The sequence below is a fragment of the Amaranthus tricolor genome, chromosome 16, assembly GCF_026212465.1.
Source record: "Amaranthus tricolor cultivar Red isolate AtriRed21 chromosome 16, ASM2621246v1, whole genome shotgun sequence".
Classification (NCBI taxonomy): domain Eukaryota; kingdom Viridiplantae; phylum Streptophyta; class Magnoliopsida; order Caryophyllales; family Amaranthaceae; genus Amaranthus; species Amaranthus tricolor.
In genome coordinates this window covers 17,889,769-17,911,393 of record NC_080062.1, presented here as the reverse complement: position 1 = coordinate 17,911,393, position 21,625 = coordinate 17,889,769, and the positions used below count along the sequence as shown (strand labels likewise).

General features: G+C 36.3%; 1 protein-coding gene across 1 annotated transcript; it reads left to right on the top strand.

Moving 5' to 3' along the window:
• The first annotated feature begins 17,606 nt into the window (after nt 1-17,606).
• Nucleotides 17,607-18,577, top strand: LOC130802586 (uncharacterized). Its single transcript, XM_057666597.1, has 2 exons — nt 17,607-17,959; nt 18,511-18,577. The coding sequence occupies exons 1-2, from the start codon at nt 17,607-17,609 to the stop codon at nt 18,575-18,577; spliced, it is 420 nt and encodes a 139-aa protein (XP_057522580.1).
• Nucleotides 18,578-21,625: the final 3,048 nt, after the last annotated feature.

The following is a 21,625-nucleotide window of genomic DNA, read 5'->3' as shown; positions in this document are numbered from 1 at the left end:
TAGCTTTTTGTTACGAAATTTATCAAAATTTATCAACAAAAAATGTAAAATTGTGTCTTGAATATTTGAGATAAATTATATAGGATGTGTTTACATTGAACAAGCACTCAATTTAATGAATTGAGAAAGTTCGTTTTTGGAGGAAGGGGAAAAATTGATATTAAAAAAAAGATGACGACACAATGAAAAAGGTGGCGACAAATAAAAAGCGAGTTAGCTTAACATCGATTCATGATAATAATTATTGTCAACGTATTCCATATAGCTCATAAAAGTTACACTAATTGTTACGTGACTACCTTAGTAAAAGGCACGTTGTTGGGCCAATGTTACCCGATTTAAAAAAGGAAAAAAATTAGTTTCATATATGTCGTTATTGTCTCTACTGTGTTCTCCATTATTCCTTCATTTTGATTCTCCTCATTTAGTTTTATGACAAAAAGTTATTCGTCTAGTAAAAAAGAAAAAATTTAGTTTAAGATGCCATTACGTGAGTCATCTCGGCTGGGCATTTGCGTTGTTCATCCATCTAGTTGTGCTGTCTGCTTTCACTTGTGGTCTTGCTAGCACTTGCTGTATGAGTCTCCTTTGTTAATTCTTGTTTCTTTGCTAAATATTTGTTAAAAAATCTGGTACCTCCACCTAACACGTATGCACAACAGATGAATTTTATGTACACTCTTAATTTACAGAATTATAAATACTATTTGTAAAAAGTTAAAAAGTAATTACCTTTGTTGAAACTATATGATATTAATGATTTGGCGCCTCCACTTTCATAAATTTGTCTTTTGCACATGAAAACACTCAGACTGTCAGTTGGTTGCTTTGAAAAACACGATCTCACTTGTAAAATGACTCTACCATTGAATTGTAGTATTGTCGGAAAAGATTACTTTATTTGTTGTTTTTCTTCTAAATTATAACATCAAATCAGATATACTCAAATACTACAATAGATAAACAATTAATAATTTAAATTTAATAATATTTGAACAATAAAACTAACTGATATTTTGAAAACTGGCACATTTACCACGTTCTTATTGAAAGAATATTGTCCTTGCTTTTCTCTTCATTACGTTCATCCTTATATACAATGGAGTTTAGAAGCAAGACAATCCTTGAGCGTGATTGTCGGCTCTAGACTAGGAATCAATAATATACTATATTCTATCAAAAGGCTATGATTTAGGCATGAATAAATATTCCTACCTAACTTAATATACTATAATATAATCACATTATATTTACTATATTTAACACACCCCCACAATCGAATTGGAAGGTTTATGGACACTAAGATTGTCTCGAAATTCTTCGAACAAGACACGTGGAAGACCCTTTGTAAAAATGTCTGTTATTTGATAACGAGATGGAACATGTAAAACACGAACCTGTCCACGAGCAACCTTCTCTCGAACAAAGTGGATATCCATTTCAATATGTTTTGTACGCTGGTGTTGTACTGGATTACCCGATAAATAAGTAGCACTTACATTATCACAGTTGAAAACGACGATGTATTAGAGTTTGAACAATGTGTTTCAAACTCAAATATTACCAAGATCGAGTGTATGAGATTTTAGTGACAAACAAATTACGCTATCAATAATATCGATGTTTGTAGGAGAAAATAAAGCAATAAAACGACACAAAGATTTAACGAGGTTCACCCAACTAAGGCTACGTCCTCCGGTGTATAGTATCTCTTATAATATCAAAAGGAGTTCAATGAACTCTCAAATATGGAGAATTACAATAGAGAAGAGATATAGGCTAGTGTTTGGCTTGGGGTGTATTTGTGGATGATTACAATGTGATTGAGAGCTCTCTATTTATAGGAGAGATCACACTAAGTTACATTAAGTACATTAAAGCTATGATTAAATGACAATGAAACATCCCTAAGTACATGAAGAGTCATAAAACAACATTCTGGAGTATCAGAGACTTCGCTCGACCAAAACAGGGGTTCGCTCGGTCGAGCGACTTGGTCGAGCGGACTTCAAGAAGCTTCTGGTTGCATTCTGTCTGCTCGCTCAACCCAACCTGGAGCTCGCTCGATCGAGCGAGCTGGTCGAGCGGCTCTTTAGAGGCTTCTGACAGTATTGCTCGACTTACTTAGTAGAGCATCTTGAATCAACCTTTCCACTTCTTCATTAAGTGTCATAACTCTCACACTTCATTACCTTATTAATCCACACTTAATCACCATCATAAATCAATCATCAAAACTTAACTTAATACACCCACATTAACACATTCATGGGATTCCATCCCAAAGGTCACACATGAATGCACCTCATCAAATGTGCACTCAAGTCACACTAATCACAACAACCGTAATAAAAGATAATAACGATGTCTTGTTGTACTTAAGATGGAAGATGACCAAAGATCACTATGTAATATATTAAATGGCGAAGTTGTATTAGAAAGTGAAGAAACAAATGGTAATTTCACATGTTCTCCTAAAACACACGAACCCCAAATACTAGAACTTGAAAGTCTATTACAATTAATATTTTTATTGTGCCTAAGAGCATCTAAAATAGGAGAACCCGGATGACCCAAACGATCATGCCAAATTTTAGGAGAAATAGCAGCAAAAGTTGAGGTTTCTAGATTGTTAATTGGAGTAGTAATTGGGTTAAGGTTGCCTTGGCTATCACACCTCATGATTGGCTTCCCCGTCGGAAAATCCTTCACCAAAAATCCAAAAGGATCAAATTCAACAGTTACGGAATTATCAGTAGTGAATTTTCTAACAGAGATGAGATTTTTTTATGATTTTAGTAGCATGAAGGACATTATTTAAATAAAGGTTTGGGCTAGAGGAAGGAAAATAAGTATGACCGTAACCAAGAATAGGAATTTTATGTCCATTTCCAATAATGATATTATTATTTGGATGAGTACTCAAATTAAAATAAGCTTGAAGTTACATGAAGAAGAAGTCATATGAGAAGTAGCCCAGGTGTCCATGTACCACGAAGGATCAGGCGGATTAAGGGACATAGTATGCATCGTAGCTTGAATATCGGTAGGAGCTGACGAACCAACTTGTTGTTGTTGTCCAGAAGCCATGTAGGCTTACTGTTTTTGTGGTCTTGAGCCTAAAATTCATGCCTGCTGATTTGGAGTCCCAGACTTTGCCATGATTGAGTTGGGTAAGGGCAAGGAGGAATGGGCCAACCATATCCCCATGGAAAAGCTTGCTGCCAAAATGCAGAAGACACGTTTAAAGCTTGTGCCGGGGCGATCCTTACCCAATTACTACTCCAATCAACAATCAAGCTACCTCAACTTTTGCCACTATTTCTCCTAAAATTTGGCATAATCGTTTGGGTCATCCGGGTGCGCCTATTTTAGATGCTCTTAGGCACAATAAAAATATTAATTGTAATAGACTTTCAAGTTCTAGTATTTGTGGTTCATGTGTTTTAGGAAACCATGTGAAATTACCATTAGTTTCTTCACTTTCTAATACAACTTTTCCATTTGATATATTACATAGTGATCTTTGGTCATCTCCCATCTTAAGTACAGCAGGACATTGTTATTATCTTTTATTAGTTGATGATTATTCCAATTCTTTATGGACCTTTCCTTTAGCCAGAAAATCTGATGTATATGACACATTCTTGGTTTTTAAAACTCACATTCACCCAATTTGAACGAAATGTTAAAAACATACATTGTGATAATGGGAGGGAGTTTGATAATGGTACTTTTTGGGAATTTTGAAAAAAACATGGCATGTCTTTTTGGCTCTCTTGTCCTCATCATGCTTTACAAATGGCAACCTACTTTCTAAATATTCTTCCGAGTAAACTTTTGAGTAATAAATCTCCTCTGGGAATTCTTCATAAAAGACAACCTTCTTATTCTCATTTACGAGTTTTTGGGTGTTTGTGTTATCCCCTTTTCCCATCTACAACTACTAATAAATTGCAACCCAAATCTACTCAGTGTGTGTTTTTGGAATTTCCCCCAAATCATCGTGGCTACAAATGCTATGATTTATCCTCTCGTAAAATTATCATTTGTAAAAATGTAATTTTTGATGAGAATTCCTTTCCTTTTGCAAAGTTACATACTCCCTATGTCATTCAACATATTACAACTTCTAATGATGAATCTAATGACATGCCACTTCCTCCAAATTTCCCTGTCCAACCCATTCTACGGTTCAATACACCTCATGTCCAAAAATTTGAATAAAATAAGATTATTTAACAACTTAATTCCAAAAATAAGCTTCGTGAAAACTTAATTCCCAAAATAGGCGTCCGTACATCCAAACCTAGCCTCGGTGTAGAAATCCAAATAGATGATCGAATGCAACAAGAGGGGGGGGGGGGGGGGGTGAATTGTTGTGTATTAAGATTAAGATTTTTGCCCCTAATTTTGTGGAATTATAATAAAATAGGACTTAAACATAAAATGAAAAAGATAAAAGGAGACAAAGATTTTACGTGGAAACCCTCTTGGCCTAATAAGAAGGAAAAACCACGACCCCCCGGGATTTCCAAATTCTCACTATGTTTTAGGCAATCAATTACAATCACACAAAACAATTTACTTCACTTGAAGCTTCTCTATTCTAGGCCTATTTCTCTTTCTCTTCTCTTTCTCCTTCTCTTTCTCTTCTCACGCTTCTCTTGAAGCTTCTCTATTCCCTTAGACTTCCCTCAAGTCTAGTTACAACAAAACACACAAATACCCTTACAAGGCCAAATTCTCAAGAGGATAAAAATTAAATAATTGCTTTAAGAAAAATGTAATAAATTAATTGGTATTAGATAGCTAAAAATATTTTTCTTAATAGATCCCCCTTTATAGACACTCTCGAATACTATTCGGTTTGAGTATAGTCCCTCCTATTTATAGTGGAAACAGCCGTCAGTTACCTTAGGCAAAAGAAAGGTAGTGGTATGCCAAAAATAGACTCCGGTTACCATTTGCTAAAGGTGTAAAACGGTTCCTTCAAGCTAAAAATAGCATAGGAGTTAAAACAAAAAATCCTAATTAAAAGGAGATCTTTTTCTCAAAAAGAATAAATCTTAGGGTATTTTTAGATAACCTAAAAATAGTTTTGCCAACCAATTTATTAATTAATTAAGCAATTAATTTAACTCTTAATCGTTACATCAACTTAAAAACAGAAAATAATTTATTTGCAATTTTTCAGCCGATGTTTTCTTCAGACCTGCGACGTGGGAACAGTGTACTGTCTCCATCTACAACTTCTGTCAGATTGTCAACTTTGGGAACAGTAGACCGCCTGTCTACTTTTAACATCCTAAGCATTTATCTAACTTTTTGGATATTCTAAGACATGTACAACTTCCACGAACCAAGTCATAGGCTTCATCAACGATTTTAACAAAATCGGATATTTACCTACAAGACAATCTCTAAAACATGTTTGTTTATTTAAGAGTGAAGTCATCATCAAAACCTAAGAGGCCAACACTCGATTTAAGTCGCTGTTACTAACAGCGAAAGAACAAAAAAAAATTAAAAAGCGTAAGTCGCTGTTACTAACAGCGACTTAAGGAGTTGACCAACTCCTTAAGTCGCTGTTAGTAACAGCGACTAATGGCTTTTATAATTTTCCATTTTCCTTCTCCCATTTCAGTTCACGCGTTTTTCTTTTCCTCAATGAACCTACGAGATCTCCTTCTTCTTTCCACCATTAAAATCAAATTCAATCCTTCAACTAAACTCATCAAATTCCAAGTTTATACCACTAATTAGTTCTGTCATCTTTCTACATCAACCTATGGTACTTTTTTTTTTTGTGTTTTTTTTCCATTTTCGAAATATTAGGGTTTACTGAATTTTAATCAACCTTCACGTTAATGTAGGTTCATAAACTTGCAATTTACTAATTCTTGTTGATCTACAACTTATTGAGGTACGTTTTTATTATAATTTTTTTTATTTGGTGTTGATTTTAAAATGTAAGTCATGTATAGTGGTCATTTACACTTAAACTCTACGAATATGTCGAATGTAGTTGTTATTTACCTTGATCTTCATAATGTGGTTGTTTGTTCGTAAATTTGCTGTTGAATTTAAATTCTATAGTGGTCATATATTTATGAACCTGATAGTGATGTTGATTTTGTATGCATTGTTGTAGAAATGGATTCATTTCGTGTGACTGTTGTATGCTTTTGGAATGGTTCAATTCGACCAACTAGTAACAACGTTAATTATGCTGGGGGTAGACGTAAACAGTTTGCATGCAACTCATACATGGATTTGAATGAATTCAAACATTTTATATGCTCTAAGATTGGCATTGACACTACAAAAAGTACTGTTAATTTAAGTTTTAAGTACAATCTGAGCGGAGACTTGTTAGCTTTTCCGGTTGAGGATGAGGAGGCTATAAATGCAATGTGGGAGTATTTAAGGTCTACCCCTACTCTTTCTTTAGAGTTATATGTAGAAGAGGTACCCCTAGGGAATAAACATATCAATGTTGTAGAAACAAATGCATTCATGAATATAACTTCTTCTGCTCCTTCTCATACGCCCTTCCCTACCCAAGAAACCCAAAATCCCTTTATGCCATCTTCCTCTTATCCTTCTAATGAACCCAATCAACTTCAATTTCAAGTCACAAATGATCATACTTTTAACTTAGAAGATACAAATGAGCCGTGGGGTATTGTTAATAGTGAGAGTAATGAATTCGTAGAAGCTCCTTCTGAGGACGTTGTGGGTGTTGACGAGGAAGCTCTAGCTAATGACATGAGCTTAGGCAACATTCCAACAATCATTGCTCCTACACCCTATGCAATAGTTCCCCCTTTAGATGAACACATTGAGGACAACTCTTGGAGGTCTTGGGATTGTGATACAACCTACACCGATGAAGGAGAGTTTCAAAAGGGTATGATGTTCGATAACAAGGATTCCTTGTTGGAATAGATTGTATCATATTCGTAGGAACGTTGAGTACCGAATTGAGACTTTAAATCGAACCGTGCTCACCTGGAAGTATAAGAGAGGGTGTCACTAGTGGAAAAAACCTCGTTTGCTGCGGTTTTTTGGCTGTTTTTTGCTGCGGCTTTGGCCCCCAGCAATAGTGATAGCAGCAAATGTCCTACTTTAAATGCTGCAGTTCAAAACCGCAGCAAAAAAGGGCATTCTTTGTTGCGGTCAACACAAGACCGCAGCAAATAAGGAGGAGTATTTGCTGCGGTCAGAGGCAAAACCGCAGCAAATAAGTGGGCATTATTTGCTGCGGTTTTGCCTCTGACCGCAGCAAATACTTCTATTTTTTTTTTCTTTTTTCGTTTTATCCTTATAATAATCCAATAACAATACAATGTAATAACAGTGATTAATCCAATGATAATCACAGATAATCAACAATGATCTCTTTTTAATAATAAACTCTCACTCGTATATATAATATACTATTATGTATGTACATATATATATATATATATATATATATATATATATATATATATATATATATATATATATATATATATATATATATATATATATATATATATATATATATATATATATATATATATATATATATATATATATAATATACATTAAAGTGCTAAAAAATAATCTATATATACTAATTACAATTTATCAAAGACAAATATTAGCAAGATACGCGGCAATCTTGTCTTTTAATTCGCGCATCTCTCCACTTCTCAAAGGGCGTGTTTCCCTCGTAATATTGTTTAAAACCTATAATATAATATAAAAATAAAAGATTAATATATAAACATTAGATTTTACCAATAATTATTTAAGAACATAACAAATACTTACGGCATCTATATTTTCGACTCCAAACTCCCTCACGGTTTTTATAATATCGTCCATGTACTTCAGCGCGCAGTAGCCGCATTCAATGGAAGAAAAAGGTTGTTGAAAGCACTAAGAGAAAATAGATGTTAGTGTCAAAAACGGTTAAAAACGCATAAAATCACAACTTAACACGTAATTTCTAGCATATGACTACTATTTTCAATTCTAACCACTTCAATACAATAGTATATACCAAATAGTGTTGTGTGCAGAGTTTCGTGCAAAACAAACCAAGTTTGAGCTGCTTTACGCGCGAAAGTGCCAAAAACGGTTAAAAACGCATAAAATCGCAACTTAACACGTAATTTCTAGCATATGACTATTATTTTCAATTCTCACCACTTCAACACAATAATATATACCAAATAGTGTTGTGTACCAAGTTTCGTGCATAACAAACCAAGTTTGAGCTACTTTACGCGCGAAATTGACAAAAACGCTTAAAAACGCATAAAATCGCAACTTAACACGTAATTTCTAACATATGACTATGATTTTCAATTCTAACCACTTCAACACAATAATATATACCAAATAGTGTTGTGTGCCAAGTTTCGTGCATAACAAGCCAAGTTTGACCTACTTTACGCGCGAAATTGACAAAAACGCTTAAAAATGCATAAAATCGCAACTTAACACGTAATTTCTAATATATGACTATGATTTTCAATTCTATCCACTTCAACACAATAATATAGAACAAAGAGGGTTGTGTGCAAAGTTTCGTGCAAATCTGATACAAATGTGGTTGTATGAAATGAAGATACCAAAGGATTGTAGCCCACACAAGGCTGCATATAAACCTCACGACACAGCAGCAAACTAGTGACCAGACCACCTTGCACGACACGTGGAGACTAAACCTATGCATCCAAGACCTAGGCTAAAGTGGAAATGGAATCTTGGTACTTGGATCTAGCTATCAAGGTTCTAAAACCATTCTAACAATCCCCGTGGACTCCTAGAAGCTGAGGTGAAGGAGGGCTGCTCGACAGTTTGCTAGATCAGAATTGTCTAAGTGTTTGTGGTTGTTTCGTGTTCTTTTCATGATCATTTGTAGTTTATTTTCTATGTCATTAATACCAGCTTCCACACAACATTATCCTTACATAACCAAGGCCTTAATCAGCCCTGGTTTCGCATCAAAACCAAGTTTGAGCTACTTTATTCGCAAAAGTGTTAAAAACGGTTAAAAACGCATAAAATTGCAACTTAACACGTAATTTCTAGCATATGACTAAGATTTTCAATTCTAACAACTTCAACACAATAATATATACCAAATAGTGTTGTGTGCCAAGTTTCGTGCATAACAAACCAAGTTTGAGCTACTTTACGCGCGAAATTGACAAAAACGCTTAAAAACGCATAAAATCGCAACTTAACACGTAATTTCTAACATATGACTATGATTTTCAATTCTAACCACTTCAACACAATAATATATACCAAATAGTGTTGTGTGCCAAGTTTCGTGCATAACTAGCCAAGTTTGTACTTTACGCGCGAAATTGACAAAAACGCTTAAAAATGCATAAAATCGCAACTTAACACGTAATTTCTAGCATATGACTATGATTTTCAATTCTATCCACTTCAACACAATAATATATAACAAAGAGGGTTGTGTGCAAAGTTTCGTGCAAATCTGATACAAATGTGGTTGTATGAAATAAAGATACCAAAGGATCGTAGCCCACACAAGGCTGCATACAAACCTCACGACACAGCAGCAAACTAGTGACCAGACCACCTTGCACGACACGTGGAGACTAAACCTATGCATCTAGGACCTAGGCTAAAGTGGAAATGGAATCTTGGTACTTGGATCTAGCTATCAAGGTTCTAAAACCATTCTAACAATCCCTGTGGACTCCTAGAAGCTGAGGTGAAGGAGGGCTGCTCGACAGTTTGCTAGATCAGAATTGTCTAAGTGTTTGTGGTTGTTTCGTGTTCTTTTCATGATCATTTGTAGTTTTTTTCTATGTCATTAATACCAGCTTCCACACAACTTTAATCCTTGCATAACCAAGGCCTTAATCAGCCCTGGTTTCGCATCAAAACCAAGTTTGAGCTACTTTATGCGCAAAAGTGTTAAAAACGGTTAAAAACGCATAAAATCGCAACTTAACACGTAATTTCTAGCATATGACTAAGATTTTCAATTCTAAAAACTTCAACACAATAATATATACCAAATAGTGTTGTGTGCCAAGTTTCGTGCATAACAAACCAAGTTTGAACTACTTTACGCGCGAAATTGACAAAAACGGTTAAAAATGCATAAAATCGAATTTGTGTACCTTTATTGTTGTCCATTTTGGAAATGTGGCTCTGGATGTAGATTTCATTTGTCCACGCACTTTTTTCATTGCGCTGAAACGCATGGGAAAAGTAAAACTATTTATATATCTATATAACACTTAATTAAATCAAATTGGTAAGATAATTAATTTTACGTACGCATTCAACAACGCTTTGAATTTTGTGTTGCGAGGCGGGCTTTGAGGTTTTTGTAATGAGTCGAAGACGTGCACAGTGTTCGTTAAAGGACATATGACCAAAAGTATCCAATGCAAACTACAAACGTAAATTTAAAATCAACAAATTAGAGAATAGGTGACTTTAAAAATCAAAAGATAAGTTCAATTTCAAAAATAAAACTTACTCTTCCATATATGGAGCCAAAATGAACATGTGTTTAGATGCAAGGAAATTAGTCAAAGCAGTCTGAATGTATTCTCTGACGTCATCTGGATCATTTACACATTTACTACCGAAATCGACTCATGACAAAATCATCCAATTTTTATTGGAGGTTCGCAAGAATTTAGCTCCTCGTAAGCCGCACTAAACTCACAAATAGGAAAATTTTGTTAGTAATTCGGTTATTAAAACAATTAAACAACAATGCCTAACTTGTAAGATAATGAACATCACCTCATGTAGACATGAAAAAGAGCTCATTTATATTTATTACTATCAATCAAATTAATTTTAAAATGAAACTAAATGAGTAAAAATAGTAAAGTTGCTTACCATAGTATCATTCCATAGAGAGTTCTTCAAACCCTCTGGAACCTCGTTCCACGCGTGCAATATGGAAAGCTTGCGGATACATAGACCCACTTGTTTTTCATATTGCCTACGCCATTTTCCGCAGGGTTGACCCAATGCATTGTATTCTAAATGCATGGGTTCTGTGACTTTGAGATTTTTCGTAGGACCTCGCCCTTTTCTTTTCTTACTGGTAGTGGGAGCATCCATTGGTGGGGCGTCTTCAGTCTCAAAATCATTGTCAATCGGTGGAGCGTCTTCAGCCATACGCTCGTATCTCACAATTTGGTCCTCTTCGCTGTCATAACTACGATGCTCATTATCCGATGTCTCAATCTTGGGGACAATTTCGTCTCTGAATAGATGCATTGTATATCAGTACCTGAAAGAGTATGAATAGAAATATATGAGAACATAAGCTAAGTAATATTAAGAATATGACTATGATTTACAATTCTAATACGTTCAACACAATAATATATAACAAATAGTGTTATGTGCAAAGTTTCATGCAAAACAAACCAAGTGCCAAAAAAACTTTAAAAAGCTTTAAATTCATACCTTGTGTATCACTTAATTCAAATGTATTCCTTCCGTGTGATCTACACGCATATAACCAACATCTACATCATCTACATCATCTTGATCCACTGATTTTGGATTGATAAAGGGAGGAGAGTCTTCAAAAGCTTCATATTCTTCCTCATCCTCAACATCACCTATACCAAGGATGCTTCTTTTTCCCGGTACAACAATAGACCATTTTTTATCAAACGGGTCTACAATGTAGAATACTTGCTTGGCTTGTGTGGCTAGTATGAATGACTCCTCACTATCACGCAAACGAGCTAAGTCTACAAGAGAGAATCCACAAGGGTCGTCATTTTTTATGCATGGTCGATTATTATCTACCCACTTACATTTGAAAGAACCAATATTGAAAGTAGAGTAGTCAAGCTCCCATATTTCATGTACCCGCCCGTAGTATACCAATTTAGCATCAACCGGCGCTTGATCCTTCGCACTCGCGTGAAATGTAGATGACGCCAAAATAGAAACCCCACTATTCTGTAGATACGATGACTTCTTGGCTTGACCCTCAGTCCAAAATGTGAAGCCATTAACATCGTAACCCTCATATTTGTTGACATCATCGCGAAGACCAAAAGTTAACCACTTAAAAATTTCGGATACACCCTTGAGTTTTTCGCATATTACTCGATTATGAAACCAATTAATAAACGTCTTGTTATGCAACTGCATCAATGCCCTATCCCCTTTAGAAGGATGCTTTGCACGCAATATATCAAAATGCTCACTCAAAAAAGGATGAACTTCCGGAATACGATGCAACACATACAAGTGTGCTTGTAGAAGGCTTTCTCGAGGAGGTGTGACCGATTTGGAGCCAATTGTTCCTTTTCCCTCAAGCCTTCCTTCATGTCTAGAGGTAGGAAGTCCAATAGGCTTTTCCATAGCCAAATACTCGGCTATAAAGTTACTAATCTCATTGCTCATAGTGCCTTGAATCATATTCCCCTCGGGTTGTGCTGGATTCCTCACCTTGTTCTGTAAAACACCCATGTGTCTTTCAAAAGGATAACACCACCTTAAAAAAACTGGACCGAAAAACTTGATCTCACGAACGAGATGGACAATAAGATGAACCATTATGTCAAAGAAAAAAGGTGGAAAATACATCTCAAACTTGCATAAAGTTACAATCACGTCGAGTTGAAGTGCATCAAGTTTAAAGGGATCAAGAACTTTACTACAAATTATGTTGAAGAACGAACATAGCTCGGTAATAGCATATCTCACATATTTTGGCAGTATTCCACGGATTGCAATTGGTAAGAACACTTGCATCATTACATGGCAATCGTGAGATTTCATGCTTCCCAACTTCAGCTCACTATTTAGGCTCACAAATCTCTTCATGTTGGATGAGTACCCAGACGGAACCTTAATGCCATACAAACACTCACAAAATGTCCGCTTCTCTGCTTTTGACAATGTGTAGCAAGCTGGAGGCAAATAAACTTTGTCATTACTCATCTTCTTCTTACTGCCACCAACTTCATCAGCTTTATTTCTTTTCTTACTCACCTTAACATGTGCCCACAACCCCAGACGAAAACCCTTACATTCAAACTAATCTCGCACGGCCCTAACATCCTTTGTCTTACCCGGAATGTTCATGAGAGTCCCGAGTATGGCATCGCATACATTTTTCTCTATATGCATAACGTCAAGACAATGCCTAACCTGTAGATCTCTCTAATATGGAAGCTTCCAAAAGAGTAATTCTTTTTTCCATAATCGGTCTTCACCCCCTTGCACTTGCCCTGTTTTACCAAATACAGTCTCAACTCCCTTAACCTGTTCATAAACCTCATAACCGGTCAATGGTCGACGAGCTACATGGTCCTCAACCTCCCCGTTGAACAACTTCTTCTTCTTACGATATTGGTGGTCTCGTGGGAGGAAATTTCGATGGTGCATGAATACGTGTTTGCTCTTAGGAATCCACGTGGATTCCATGTCATCGATACATATTGGGCATGCTTCTTCCCTTTGTTCTTGTACCCCGATAAGTTGCCATATGCCGGAAAATCATTAACGGTGCATAAAATCATTGCACGCAAGGTGAACTGCTCATTAGCATATGCATCAAACACTAAAACGCCTTCATCCCACATCTTTCTCAAATCCTCAACAAGAGGTGCAAGATACACATCTATGTCATTGCCAGGTTGTTTAGGACCCGAGATAAGAAGCGAAAGCATTATGTACTTACGCTTCATACACAACCAAGGTGGCAAATTATAGATCACTAAAAGTACCGGCCAAGTACTATGTTGAGAACTAAGATTGCCGAATGGGTTCATTCCATCCGTACACAGTCCGAGCCTTAAATTACGAACCTCATCTCCAAAAGTCTTATGCAACCTATCAATACTCTTCCACTCCAGAGAATCAGATGGATGTGTGAGCAAGTGACCTTTCTTCACCCTATCTGCATGCCACCTCATATTTAACGCATCTTTCTTTATAAAAAACAAGCGCTTGAATCTAGGTATTATTGCAAGATACCACAATACCTTAGCTGGGGGCCCTTTAGCATTCCAAGCCCCTTTACGCTTGTAGCGCGATAACCCACACCTAGGACACTCTTCTAAGTTCTCGTTTTCATTCCGATACAACACACAATCATTCGGACACACATGAATCTTCTGGTACTCTAAGCCGAAAGGACACATGAGCTTTTTGGCATAATACGTCGACTTTGGAAGTTCATTTCCCTCAGGAAGCATCTCACCTAATAACATTGTGAAACTAGCGTCACTCCAATTGAACTTTGACTTAATGTTGAAAATTGTCAACACTGCTGTTAGTTTGGTGAACTTTGTACATCCAGGGTACAAAGGCTTTTGAGAAGCCTCTGTCAACAAGTCAAAAACATGAGGACGTTTTCCTAACTCATCCTCAACTCCCTCCATCATCTCATCAACACGATCCACATCCTCATCGACATTCTCTTCATCTGTCTCTTACCCATCAACATGATCTACTACATCCTCATTGACATCGGCCACATTATTGACGTCCTCAACAACACTTTTCTCTTTGTAAACTCCCTCCTCACCATGCCAAACCCAAACATGATATTGAGGCCTAAACCCACGTCGAAGTATGTGCTCCCTAAGGATATCAACACTATCTACCTTTGATACATTGCCACAACTAACACATGGGCAATAAAAACCAACTCCCCCCGTCCTAACTTGATGTTCAACCGCAATACTACAAAACTCTAATACGCCATCAAAATATTCCGACGATTCAAGGCTTCCATACATCCAAGAACGATCGTTTGTCATCCTAATTAGTGTGATTAATTGATTCAAAACAAAATTAATACACAACTTTTAAACATATATACTTAATGAACTCTAACTAACCACAAAAGTAAGTAATAATCATTCATTTAACACTAATTAACCCAAATAATAACACAATGTTTTTTAAACTGTCCAAATGATGTTTATTGTAGTAACCATAATTAATATTTATATATACTAACAACATATAAAAACAATAAAAACAAAATCACATTCATAAACTTAGACAACTAATTAACATTCATATCAACAACTCATTCATTTAACCATAAACAAACCCTAATCAAACCTAATTTACAAACTAGAAAAAAAATTACGATAAATTTAAAACTTAAAAACCACACACATTCATAAATAAAATGAAGAAATTACTTAAAAATATAACAAAATATGATATATATGATAAATTTAAAACTTAAAAACAACAACAACATACACATTCATAAAGTATGACAAATTTAAACTTAATTTACAAACCACACACAAACCACATTCACAAATAATTACTAAATATACAAATAATTAATTAACAAACCATATTTTTAACTAAATTACTAAATTCGTGAGTTTTGAAGATGAATTTTTGTCTTTTATTTTTGTGATATTAATTGATTTTTATGGGTTAATGACGGTAAAAAAACTAGAACAAAGAGGTGATTTTTAAGGCATCATGTATGTTATTATTATCATTATGCCCCGTACATCCCATTCACATTAAGTATGATTGAAGAATGATGATGATGATGAACAAGAACACAGTAGAAGAATAGTAGGGGTTTATGAAAATTCGAAGTTTGATGATGAACAAGAACAGCAGCAACAATTTACCTTCAGAAACCGTTTGTGAAGATGAACAGCAACAAGAATGATGAACAGCAGTAAATGACCCTTTGTGAAGATAAACGGCAACAAGAATGATGAACAGCAGCAAATGACCGTTTGTGAAAATGAAGATGAACACAAGAAACAAATACAAATCTTGATGCTTAATCTTATACGTTTGTGAAGATGAAGAAGAGGAACGAAGTAAATGAAGATGAAGATGAAGCGTTTTTTCAATGAGGAACAAAGAAAAGTACTGTATAATACGTATTTGAGAAGGGATTTGTGAAAAAAGAAACTGGCGGGTTTTTAAAAAAATTTTGTCCAACGGTCATTTGCTGCGGTTCAAAACAAAACCGGAGCAATTACAAATTTTGTGAAGGGTTATTTGCTGCAGTTCAAGCAAAATCGGAGCAATTAACATTTTCATGAAGAGTTATTTGCTGCGGCTCAACTAAAATCGGAGCAATTAATATACTTTTTAAGAGTTATTTGCTGCGATTGAGGAAAAACAGGAGCAATTAATAAAGTGTGATGGTTGATTTGCTGCGGTCAACTGGAAAACCGCAGCAATTAGAATTTTTTTTTTCTTGATCCATTTTCCTATTTTTTGCTGCCAATAAACAAAAACCACAGCAAATGTTGAGCAGCAAATACATTTTTTACCACTAGTGTGTGGTTGGAGGCTTAGGGCTAGGAAGAGCTCCTATTCACCATCATGGGAGATTGTTACGTATAAAGGGAAGCATGGGGGTTGTGTATTAAGTACTGAAAATGTGTCAGCTGGGCACATTCATTTGACATCTTCCGTGATTAACAATCTTATTAGAAATTGTGTTGCTCAAGACCCATCAATTAAGGTCTCTATTGTGCGTCAAATGGTGAAAGACCAATTCGGTGTCGAAGTGACCTATAAGCGGGCATGGTGTGCTAAACAGCAAGCCCTTCTCTCCATCTATGAATGGTACATGGGAAGATTCGTATCCTCTTCTTCCACGCTTCTTGAAGGCACTACAAGTTTCAAACCCCGGGACTATAGTTGAGTGGTTCTTTAAGGAAGATAATGATGTTGGTGTGTACGTGCGTCCAAGTATTAGAACTTTCCAACACGTGTTCTGGGCTTTCCAACCTAGTATTGAGGGATTCAAGTATTGCAAACTCCTTATTGCCATTGACGGAACACATTTGTATGGTAAGTATCACCATTCGTTGTTGACTGCGATTGCCCAAGATGGGAACAAGGGAATCTTCCCGCTTGCCTTTGCATTGGTCGAGAAAGAATGCATACCCGCCTGGTCATGGTTATTGGCGTGTGTTCGTAAGCATGTGATACATAGTCCAGGGTTATGTGTTATTTCCGATAGACATGCGGGCATTCTAGCAACCATGGAGGAGCCAGAATGGCAACCTCCGAACGCCCATCATAGGTTTTACTTACGGCATTTGTTAAGTAACTTCTATCGTCAAATGGGTAATGTGAAGTTGAAGAAGATGTTTGGACGGACTGCAGAAAAAAGACAAGCACATAAGGTCATCGAGGGTTTGAAGGCCATTGGTGTTGCTAATCGAGAAGCTCTTTTTTGGATTGATCAAGTTGGTGATATGTGTAAATGGTCAATATGTCATGATGGAGGGTATAGGTATGGTGTTACTAATACCAACTTAGCCGAACTATTCAATAATGTGATGAAGGATGTACGTTTCTTGCCCATAACTATTGTGAAGTTCACCTTCTATCGTGTTAATGATTACTTTGTTAAAAGACGAGAGAATGCAAACGCGTGGCTAATTGGGGGAAATAAGTACACTTCACACACCACTAGAATTATCACCCGTAACACCAAGAAGGCAAACTACCATGAGATCGTCGCATTTGACTATAGATGAGACCTTTTCCAAGTTAAGACTGGACGTGGTAATAGAGGATTCGCCAAGGGTGGTAAAATACAAAGTGTGGATATGAGAGAGATGAAATGCACTTTTAACAAACCACCCATATATCACTTACCTTGTTCTCATGTTCTTGCCGTATGTATTAAACGACACTTATCCTACGAGCGCTTTGTGGACTCCTGCTACATGACCCAGAGCTATGTCAACACATACGAATCCATTTTCTTGCCTTTGATTGATAAGAGGTCATGGCCTCAATACACCGGTGTTGAGGTGATACACGATCCAGATCAGATTCGTGGACTAGGAAGACCTAAGTCTAGGAGGATCACAAACGAAATGGACAAAGGATCGCGGAGACGCAACACTAGTCAACGGTGTGGTAGTGATGGTCACAACACTAGAACTTGCACGTCAAGGTAAACAATACATGTATTTGAGTATATAAACGTATAGATTATCAAACAAATAAATAACATAACTAAATAATTTGAGTACTTGTTAATTATTTTTACAATAAACAACGCTTAGTTATTGTTGAATTGCAGCAGAGATGGATCCAGCAGTTCCAGGCCCTCTCGACCCTAGTGTGCTTACGATGTAGGCGGATCATAGGAGCAGTGTGCTATGGGATGTTCAGGTTATTGAATTTACCCTTTTTGAATTTATATGCCTTAATACTTTAACCTTAAGGTAACATAATATTTGCGTTTAAGTGTCCGACACGGAGACCCTATACACCAAACATCCCGATTCAGAACCGTGGGCGATTGACGCACGGATCGTCCTGTACCTTCAGCTCGCGAGGTTGTATGACTTCCACCTGATCGCGTACGGGAGAGTCGATCGGGCGCTAGTCACGACTTTAGTCGAGCGGTGGCGCCAGGAGACTCATACCTTCCACCTACCTCTAGGTGAGGCTACCGTCACATTACTTGACGTAGCTGTGCTTACACGGCTTCCCATCCAGGGACATGCCGTGTGCACCGATTGACGCCAACTCGAAAGCTGGCAAGACAAAGTACACAGATTATTAGGAGCCCGACCTCCAGCAGAGGTAACCAAGGGGAGTAGCCTGCGCGTAGTGATGGCCACGGAGCGGGTTACCCGAAACCGAACCGGTCTCGAACCGCTTGAAACCGTCCCGGAATCAGAACCGTTCACGACGTGTTTCGAACCGGCCCGAACCACGAAACCGTGAAACCTCCGGAAAAAAAGTTGCCGGAACCGTAAAACTGCCGGAAAAAAACTGCTTGAACCGGACCTAAGAACCGCGGGTCGGAACCGGAACCGGTCCGGGTGAACCGGACCACAGGTTCCATGGAACCGGAACCGGAACCAGTCTGGGTGAACCGGACCACAGGTTCCGTGGAACCGGAACTGGAACCGGTCCGGGTGAACCGGCCCACAGGTTCATTGGAACCGTTCGAAAAAAAGTCGTTAACTAGTCGTTGTGATTTTTACTATAAATATATATCACTTTCAATCATTTTCATTTACAACTCATCTCTTCTCCTACTCTCACTACTTACTCTATGTACTTAATTACGCAATTATTCTCTTAATTACATAATTAGTCTTTTAATTATTTATTAATTTAGTTAATTATATAATTAGTCTATTAATTATTTATTTATTTCTTAATTCTATTATTATTTCAATATTATCATGTCTTCTTTTTTGAAAAAACCCTCTAAAAAAGTTACTAAAGTAGCAAAATCATTGGGAGGTTCTAGCTCCAAAAGAAAGGCCACTTCAACTCCGTTGATATCAACAACACCTTCCATTAGTAATTATAATTATGAACCAAATTATTCAGAAGGGTACGACCAAGAATTACACAATTATGCAGAAGAAGTGGAAAGAGAAATACAAATTGATGGAGAAGAAGAACAAGAAGAGGAACCAACGACCCCTATTGGGATACATAGATCTCGACAGTCATGAACAAGATCACATGAAGAACAACTACAACAACAACAATAAAGACAAGCTCGTGGTAAACGAGTCAATTTCCAAACTAGCGGTTAGTTTTATAATTTTGTTCTTCAAATTGATTAAATTTAAAATTATTATTTATTTATATATTGTGGTATTTGAGTATGTCTTTATATTTAAATTTAGATGAAGATGAACCAGTAAGACAAATTTGTGAAAGTCAAGGAGTAAATCCCTTAGTTTCATACAATTTCACCAGAGGTAAATACTTTTTAAGTTTTTTATACATACACGATATTCATATTTTATAAATCAAGAATGTATTAAAAATTCATTTATTGCGTTTTGTGAATACGTGTTAAATGGTGGTACGGGATCTTTTAACAAACATTTGGCAAAGAAGCACGAAATTACAAAAGAAACTCATGCAGCAAGCGGCAGCGGGACCATAAGTGGAAGTCGATAGTGGGACATTCCCAGCACAGGTATGCCTTTTAAATATAATCGTAATGATATGATTGATGAATTTTCTAAATATGTAATTTGTGATGAATTGCCATTTAACCATGGTGAAAGTAGGGCATACGAGCATTACACTAGAAAAAATTTGCAACCACAATATAGAGCAATCCCTAGGAACACTCTTAAACGACATACGGGTGAAAACATAAAATACAGATTAGTAGAGATATGTAAAGAATGGAACTTATTAGATAAGATATTTTGTTGTTCTACCGATAATGCAACCGCTAACATTAAATGCATTGAACTTTTGTATAACGAACCTGCATTTAGTTTTATTCTTGGGGGTAGATTATTACACGTACGTTGTTGTGCTCATATAGTAAACTTATCTTGCCAAGCAGGTATAAAACAATTAAGTGATTTATTAGATCCCATTAGAGACATAGCAAAGTGGCTTAGAATTGGACAGATAAAGAGACGATAGAAGCAATTATGTAACCAGTATCAACTAAAAAAAGTGTATTGGTCATTAGATACTCCTACATGTTGGGGCTCAACCAACGCTTTATTAAGAAAAGCGATTGCTTATCGTCCAGTTATAACACAACTTTATAGTGTGTGTACAGATAGCTATATAAGTGATGACATATGGGAACTAGCTATAGGTGTACATAAAATATTAGAAGCGTATGACCACGCAACTAAGATTTTTTCATATGTTTACGAACCAAACGCTCACTTAGTAATAAGTGAGTGTATTACTATTTTTTATCATCTTCTTAAACATTCGCATGATGATACTAACCCATATTTAAAGCCGATTCTTGCAGATATGATGGATAAGTGGAAGACATATTTTACCAATTTTCCTTTTAGAAGTAGATAATTATCTTAAACATCACTTTGAAATTGACCAAGGTAGCTATAATATTTTAAAGTGGTGGAATGAAAAATCTATAAATTTCCCATATTATCGAGAATTGCAAAGGATATCCTTGCAATTCCTTCTTCTACGATTGCGTCGGAGTCTGCTTTTAGTGCAGGTAGAAGAGTTTTAGACGAAAAGAGATCTCGTCTTGCTCCACATAGTATTCAAATATATGTTTGCAATAAATATTGGGTTCAAGCGGAGATTCGAACACAAGGACTAAGGAATGATGATGATCAAGGCAATGATGATGATCCATGGATGATGAAGGATACATCTGCATCATCGTCAGGAGGAGAGTCAGCGGAAGCATCTAACCAACCAGATGATGATGACGAAGACGAATAGGATCCATCGGACAACGATAAATCAACATTCAACAACTACAAATAAAAGGTATGACAAAGAACTACGTGGACTTTGATTCCTTCGGGATACGTAGGCAGCTTAGTATTCCTTTGGATACTAGGTTCAAGTCCATTTTCTCCCTCTTTTTTTATTAATCGCCTTTATTGACATTATCGTTGATTTTTCTTATTAATTTATTTTTTTCATTTTTTTAGTAAATATTTTAATAACGATTACAACTTCACAAGCAATGAATTTCGCTAATAATCAAGTAATCATCAAAGGTACATCCGCAATATTATAGTATTTTTATATTATATAAATATTTAAAGGAAAAATAAAAATGGAACCGATGGTCCGACCCGCCCGCCCCGCGAGTTGGAACCGCCTCATGAACCACCAAGGA